Genomic DNA, 8335 nt, shown 5'->3' with positions numbered 1-8335 from the left:
GACCGAGATTTTTGGGCACAGCTGGGGTCAAAAACACGTATTATCCTCCCGTTATTATGACCGCGTCACGCACCCCTTTGAGTGGCTGCTTACGTTTCTCAGGCACAAAGTGACACAGTTAAAGTGGGGCGCAAAGGATTAGGGTGACTCAAGGCGTTGTTGACCTCGAGATTACTCATACTTCTTCTCGGATTGCTAAAACAAGAACGACCTTAAAAAGACAGTGACCGCGGGCCCAAGTGACAGTTTGGTTCAAAGCGTCGTGATGGCCGGAACGAAGCGGAAGAGGACTGACCTGACAGCCGGAATGAGGAAGCGAATCTGCGTCCGGTTTAAAGAGAACCCGTCTTCCCACCTCGAACTCGCTGAATGGGCAAAACGGGAGCTATCCCTGGATGTAGGAAGGTCAACCATCACCACTGTACTCAAGGAAGCAGACAAATGGCTGAAAGTTTCCACGGACGAGTCTAACAGAGTTCGAGCACGACCACCGAAACATGTGCAGCTCGAGAGATCCCTGCAGCTATGGTTCAACGACGTCAGAGCGAAAGGAGCTATCATCAACGACGCCATGCTCACGGAGAAGGCCAAAGTGTACGGAACGCTTCTTGGTAAGTCACTGAAACCGTTTTATCCACTTCACCACACTAACTTTTGTGTCCGTTTGTCGTTGCAGGAATTGAGGGCTTTAGCTGTTCTGCGGGTTGGCTGAGCCGTTTCAAGAATCGCAATGGAATTCGCAACTTTCAGCTTCATGGCGAGGCTGCGTCCGTCGACGAGAACACCGTGGCACTGGGTAGAGCTAGGCTTCGTGAAATTCTGGCCAGCTACAGCGAGGATGAAATTTACAATCTCGACGAAACAGGACTGCTTTTCAGGTTGGGCCCAATGTCATCACTTGCAACGACGCATGCCGCTGGAACAAAGCGTAGCAAGGACGCATCACCGTAGCATTCCTGGTGAACGCATCTGGAACTGACAAGCGAAAGCCTGCTGCGAAGGCAGCGCGCCCGAGATCATTTGTAAAGGCATTCGACCCGAACATCTAGTGTGAGTACTTCTGGAACAAAAAAGCATGGATGACGGGCAACATCTTTAAGGAAGTTCTGCATAATTTTGACCGGAAGCTTCAAGCTGAAAAACGGCGGGCCTTATTGCATGGGGATAATGCTGGGTGTCACGTGGTCAGCGACGAAAAGTTCAAAAACCTGAGGGTTGAATTTTTGCCTCCAAATTGCACGGCTAGTCTGCAACCACTTGATGCCGGAACCATCCGTGCCGTCAAGGCACACTATCGTGCTGCCCTCGTTCGCCGCTACCTTGCCTGCGTGGAGAACGAGGATCTGCAGACAGTGGACCTGCGGTGGTGTCTCCTTGCGGTCAAGCGATCATGGGACGCAGTGTCTGCGGAAACAGTTCGCAACTGTTGGCGGCACACCGGGATTCTTCCGCACCCAGCAACAGAACCCGACGAAGACCCGCTGGACGCTGTCCGAACTCAGGTCACTGCTCGCCAAAGCCAACTTCGATGCCAGTAAGAGTGCTGTGGCTGCTTATATCGACGCAGACGCAGGTGAACAGACCGGTGAAGTGCTTTCCGACAGTGACATATTGGACCTTGTCTGCCCCGAAGAAGAGCCGCCCAATAACTACGCGGATGACGCATCTGATGCTGAAAGCCACGTCAATGTTCCCCCGCCCGTCACTGCGAAAGAGGCCAGTGAAGCACTGAGGGTTGCCTCATTGTTTTTTGAGCAACACAATGACATTAATAATGTTTGCGTGATCGATAATACTCTTGTACAGTTAGGAAAGCTGATCACTGCAAGCTACTCCAAGCAGTCATTGCTGACAGACTTTTTTATTAAGTAAATTGTTGTACAGCATCATGCGTACGTTTTGTTCTGCCGTGCATGCCCTCTGGTCCCCACTGGACCGCTTTCTCGTTATTATGACAATTCGCTTTCTGACCAAAATCAGGGGGAACGGAGGCGGTCATATTAACGAGGGTTCACTGTATTGAAATGCAGCGATAAATGAATCGTTTCGCGTCTCCTCCTTTTCGAAGCAACTTTTTATCAGGTCCTCCCATGACGTATGGTAACGAGTACAAAATCCGTCCATCTCTTCAATGTATAGCAATTGTCTGTTCTGTTTTGTAGTGTGCCTCGACATTTAATTAAATCATATCGATGCTAATTTTATTTATTATGTTATCAGGTTTAGAATGTTCCACCTGACGATAGAATTATGAAAGTCAGTTTACAAAAAAAGATGTGATGTGTAATGAAAAAATGTGTGCTTTCAATGATTCTACGTAAAAGACAGCGCTAGAGTCCCTCCTTCCCTAACTTGACTTGCGGGAGTCGGTTTATGGTACCAAGACCATTGTTTGGATTCCCCTACTCCCTGCGGGCGTAACCTTAACGTAAGTGTGCGGGAACTCAGCTTCCCTCTCTCACTTCGTTTCCATTAGTGGGTCCGGAATGAAAAAAGACATGTTTCCGTGATGTATATTTGCGCTGCATGGTTACAAAAAATGTTTGCCTAAATTAATTACTGCTTTCGACTTTGTTTCAGAGGATCACTCGATTCATATTAATAAAAATATTCTACTAGTTTGGAATGTTATGCGCGTTGATTTTCGTTGTAGCAAACACAATAATTTACATTTCAGATGAGTTGATTGTGGCTTCTGCGTGTAGAAATTACTGTTGCAAAGTTATCATAAAAAATATGTAATTAAATTTGTTTCTCGTTTTCGAATGAGTATTCTTTCTATCATTGAATAAATTTGACTTTCTCTCGATTGATATTTTGTGAGTTGAGAATAATGATTGCCTAATAGTTGTGTCAGATATGAAATACATTGAAATGCATCGTTTCTCGTTTGGTATTGTTTGCGCCGATAATATTTTCTCGTTTGCTTAGATAAAGTTTCTCTAAAATCAGTTTGCACTGACATAAACGTCTATTCTTAGATTTTTTGCGTGCTATTGTTTTTTGATAGAATTCTTATTGTATTCTTGAGAGTCGAATAATTCCAATGTCTATTTGGCAATCAATAAAAAATTTCGCCTCTGTACACTGGTCCTAAGAATATTTCCTTTCGGAGGAAAGAATGTGAAAAAGAGAGAGGGTTTCCCCATTTCATAGAATGACAGCGGATTCTTTGCTTTGGGCTGTATAGATGGAGAGAGTGACCCCACCGGGCTGCATAGAGGGCTCCAGTGCGGTTGTACTATGGAAAGCTTAGCTGTGGTGCGTGTTTGGACACCTCTGCCAAGGTCATGTTTATAGTGCCTGAGTAGTGTGAAAATTCTATATTGTTAGCTCGCAAGGTTGATTTTATGATATTTCAAAAGATATATTATTTCAAATTGTAATGTTTGATAGTTTGTTTCGCTATTATTTTCCGGTGTGTTGTTTACATGTTGGCAGATGCATCGTTCAAAACGTTTTCTCTGCTATTCATCCGTGCATGTTTATCGTTTTGATTGATTCTTTTTTCAATTATTTTCCTGCATGTTGTTTACCATTGGTAGATGCACTGTTTAGAGTCTTTCTCTGCTATTCATTCGTACATGTTTCTTGTTTTGTTAGGTTGTTCTTCAACTATTTATCCTTTGTGTATCTCTTGTTTACGTGTTGGATTTTGGCTCTCTATTAGCTGTTGATCTTGTTTCAGTAATATTTTCCTGTCTGATGCTTACACTTTGGCAGATGCGCCGTTTAGAGTGTTCCTCTGCTGTTACCAGCTCCGGTGGCGCAGCGGTAACGCGTGCGCTTGGAGACTGGGAGGTTCGCGGTTCGAATCCGCGGGCCGGCTGTGCCGTCTGGGGTTTTTCCTGGGTTTCCCTCAGATTTGTAATAGGCGTATGCCGGCACAGTTCCCCTGAAGTCGGCCCATGGACGCAGCTATCCTCCCCCCGAGCGGATTCCGCTCGGTCTTCCACTTCACCCTTTCCTCTCCACCGCCTTTCCCTTCCCGAGAAACATGCTGCCTAATCAGGCAGGCAGACCTCTCGGGTTCCTCCCAACGACACTCCTCCTCCTCCTCTGCTGTTCATCCGTGCATGTTGATGGCTTTGATAGATTCTTTTTCATTTATTTTCCTGGATGTGTCTGTTGTTTATGTGATAGGTTTTGGCTCTCTATTGATCGTTTTGTTTGTCATTATTTCCGTATGTCTATGCTGTTTACTTAATCAGAAAATGATTAATTGTGTAATGTTGGAATAATCTTCCCTATTGCGCTCGAAAATGTTCATAACTGTCAGGTGTACGCCTCCCGTCTTCAACAAATCAGGGCAGATATTATTAGAGCTGATTGTTGGCTCGAGCGTGCTATGTGTTGATGTTCATTTTTTAATATATTTTCTGTGTTGAATTCATAAAACAAAGTAAGGTTTGTAGTGTCTCTTAGAATGAAAATTGTATGGGGAAGTCACGAGGATGATTTTATGATAGTTAAAATGATAGATTATTCTCCTCCTCTGTTGTTTTGATTAACCAATGTATTGTTATAGATTTTATTTCCTCTCGTGTTCGTGTCTCATGGTCTTCCAGGTTCTCTGCTGTTCACATACATATATTGGCACTTGTAATTAAAGCTCCAGTATGGTGGTCACGTATAATAATGTTAGACTTTTTATAATAAAACTTTTAATTTTGATTGTAATTATATTGATTAAAAATATATTCTTTGATTAAATGTATCATAATGGAATATTAGCTGTTGCGCATGAAGTTACATATTAGAACTATGTAATTAAAACTCCGCTATGGTTGTCATGTTAGACTTTTTATAATAAAACTTTTAATTTGATAGTAATCGTATTGATTAAAAATATCTTCTTTTATTAAAAATGTGCTACTCCTTCTGCTTAATTGAAAACTTGCGTGATTATCACTAATAAAATACCCCTTCAATGCTATTGCATCAGATTTTTTGACTGAGTTTTTCTCCTTCACACGGAGTCATAACATAATTCCTGACACTAATGACTTTAATAAATATATTTTCACTCGTACTTTTGTGTATAGCTATCCTTTGCATGTAAATCGCCTACTGCACACCTGCTGTAGCGGGAAAAAAATTGCGATTGAAGTCGACACAGATTGAAAAATGATGAAAGAAGTCGGCCCAGGCTGAAAAATGTGAGCAAGTAAGCGCTCACGCAACCCTCCGGCCACGCTCCGCCCACCGCAGCAGCCCCAGAGCCGTTTATAGGGAGAGTTTGGCCATTAGGAGGAGCCTAACTTGAAGCGCGTCATGCGACGTCACGGCTAAGCCACCTCCCTCGCCGTGCTCTATTGTTGTCCCGTTGTCAGCCGGTCGCCAACGCCATATTGATGCTGATCGTTGTTTACGATGCAAGGAGGGAAGACACGTGCGTATATTGTCCTTCGAAAGCCCTTCGTCCTTGAACTCTTTCAGTTTGGTAACAAAACCCCCCCTTATCAGAGGCGGCTGTGGGTCATGAGCCGGGTATTCCTGTAGATTGCATTCATTGCGACAACAAAGCTGACGGACAGCATCAATATGGCGCGCATCAGATGGCTGATAAGCGGATTCTGCTTGGATTCCGTCTTTTTGGGCGGCGCAACGATGACTCTGACGTCAAAATAGGCTCCACCCACGAGGCGGCAAAAGATCAGAGAATGGCCAAACTCTCCCTATAAATGGCTCTGAGCAGCCCTCTACCCGAGCGCCGCCTGTCGCGCACGGGAAAAAGTCGCGAAAAAATTCGGCGCAGATTGAAAAATGATGAAAGAATTTGGCCCACTTTGATAAGAGATACCTCTTTAATGCCATTGAGTCATATCCATATGGAATCTGTGAAATTGGTAATGAGTAAGTATGTTCTTATTATGTGTGTTGTGTTTCTTCTATTACAGCTTGTGAAGGTTTTTCGGCTGGGTTTTTCTCCTTCACCTGATTGGCATCACAATTGGCACAATTCCCAGCGCTGGCTTTACAATTGGCAACTTGATTGGCATTAATATATATATTTTCACTTGTACTTTTTGTGTATGACCCTTCTTTGCATGTCCCTGCATGTAAACCGCTCACCTGTTGTATCGGAAAAATATGTGAAGTCGGCCCATGTATGGCCAAAGAAGTCTGCCCAGGCTGAAAAACACGCTACGATGAGCGCACGCGCAGCCCTCCCCCGCCGATAAGCGCGCGGACAACCCTCCGCACTGGCGCCGCGCCCTCCGCACACGTGACGGTGTCCCAGACGCTGTGGGGTTCGAACCAGACACCCATATAGCTAACTGGACACCAGTTTCCCTGGACAAGGCCCTCTACTACCGCCGATTACATCTGTTCTTTCTGCTCCTCTCTCGCAAAGTTTGCTGAGTACAGACAACGCGGTAAGATTAGGAAGCGATTCTCCAACAACAAATAAATTTTGACTATGACACGAGGTGATTCATCACTGGTGATTTTCCAAGGTCCTGCTACCTTCTACGTATTTCTGGCAGATATGTTGGAAAAATGGTAGCCGCGTTCTTTTATAAAGGGGAGTACTACAGAATACTGAGCGCAATGACACATTACCTTCTGTATTCGTACGAATGAAATGAAACGCATATGCCCACGATCCTGAGGCTCTGACTTCACGCTCGCTGAACGTGGGTATCGTCGGATGTAGTTCCCAACTCAACCGGAATACTAGTATTTTCATATATAGTTCTTTTTTGTTGTTGGCGGTGGTCAGACAATGATGTTGTAGTTGTTCTCTAATACTTTCTATGTTGATGAACCGTATTTTCAGCAGAAGCGGAGTTGTACGGGCAATGAAACAACTGAATAAGTGGGTGTAGAGCTTTTATAACCCATAAACATCGGCACAGAAAAAGATGTAAGGACAACTGTAAAACCTGTGTCTGACCGACAGCTAGTAGAGAAATACTAGCATCCAGCGAACGATATCGCTAGCGAACTAATGCAGCGAACTATATCCATTTTATGTTGCTCGTTGAATGGAATGTAGATGTCTCCCAATTTCAACAAATCCGCAAAGCGAACGATAACACTCGGTCGGCTGTGATGTGCTTCATCGGCTATCTAGATTTCAGTTCTTACTTGCATCTATTTTTCAAGGGCTTTTAGTGCACAATTATCCGCACTTTACCCACAACACACTTTCTTTTCCTAGTAAATTGATGCAGATTACTGATTACTGATACCTGATTACTTTAGCCTGGTACAGCTTTGGAGATTGAGGATGTGGAGATGATGTAAGAGGTGGAATTAGGCTTTAGGCACAATGCGGCAAAGTGTGACAACATACCTTCTGAGAATGTTTATGTATCATTCACACAAAGAGAGGATAGGTATTACAATAGATGTTACATCTTTTTCTGGTTTTGATATTTATTTATTCATGAATATACCTCAAAGGCCCTTGCGAGCACTACATGAGGGGAGACAACAACATGGGTCACTTAACAAATACAGAAGTTACAAGGAACATGCATATTTGAAAGACAGACTCTGCTTTTCATTTGTTCATCAGTCTTGCTCAAGAAATTGTTCAGTGTAGCAACGGTACACAATGTCACGAAAGGATTGCTCATCTATCGTTCCGCAAGACTCATTAAAAAGGACTAGTGTTGTGTTTCAGCACAACATATTGAACTCATGAACCATGCATCACCCTGAGAGCCATATGTCATCCTAAATACAGATGCTGAATCATTTTAAATGCGATAGACGAGCTGTGCGAAGAGGTACCTCCAGTTAGGATGTTGGGTACTTGAAGCCTGTGGCAGTTTCTGTGTGGAAGGCTCGCCAGATCCTGTTCACTGCACAGGGTGGGATGACCATGCTCTTGTGTTTCCCAAGCTTGTGGTAAAAACACCTTGCAAACTGGCGATACGCAGTATATCCATATCATCTAGGCATCTAGGCAGATGTACATAAAATATAGTTTAGGCAACTAGGTAATGGGTCACAGTACAGGGTGTGTGTCGTGGCATTTCCACATCCCAGTAAACCACGAATATCCTGGAGACGTCCAAAATGTGTCACAGACGTCCAAGACGTCGATACATCCGATGTACGTCCCATGGATATTCGTGATGTGGTTCAAACTATGTCGCAGATGTCACAACCGTACCTATGTTCCATGGACGTCACATGGACGTCCAGTCAGTCTTTTCAAAATATTCTCTATATAGTCTCTGGATATTCTGAGGTGATCGCGTCACGAACAAAAAAGGACGTGCCAAACACGGGCTGAATGACGTTTCTCAGAAGCAAAGGGCGGTTCTGTACAAGATTGCAAGCTTTCGCTCCTTCCAAACCTGACCGTCTATGTTAC

General features: G+C 44.0%; 1 protein-coding gene across 1 annotated transcript; it reads left to right on the top strand.

Moving 5' to 3' along the window:
• Positions 1–265: 265 nt before the first annotated feature.
• LOC135395777 (tigger transposable element-derived protein 6-like) lies at positions 266–951 on the top strand. The gene is made up of 2 exons (XM_064626868.1): positions 266–611; positions 677–951. Exons 1-2 carry the CDS (start codon positions 266–268, stop codon positions 949–951), a joined length of 621 nt encoding a protein of 206 aa, XP_064482938.1.
• Positions 952–8335: the final 7384 nt, after the last annotated feature.

The sequence above is a fragment of the Ornithodoros turicata genome, chromosome 5, assembly GCF_037126465.1.
Source record: "Ornithodoros turicata isolate Travis chromosome 5, ASM3712646v1, whole genome shotgun sequence".
Lineage (NCBI taxonomy): Eukaryota > Metazoa > Arthropoda > Arachnida > Ixodida > Argasidae > Ornithodoros > Ornithodoros turicata.
This window is presented reverse-complemented; position numbering and strand designations above follow the sequence as displayed.

Excerpts from the sequence above, each read along its gene's own strand:
- LOC135395777 (XM_064626868.1), top strand. The coding sequence starts at position 266 with ATGGCCGGAACGAAGCGGAAGAGGACTGACCTGACAGCCGGAATGAGG. Across the intron at positions 612-676 it reads AGTGTACGGAACGCTTCTTG|GAATTGAGGGCTTTAGCTGT; the intron begins GTAAGTCACTGA and ends TTGTCGTTGCAG.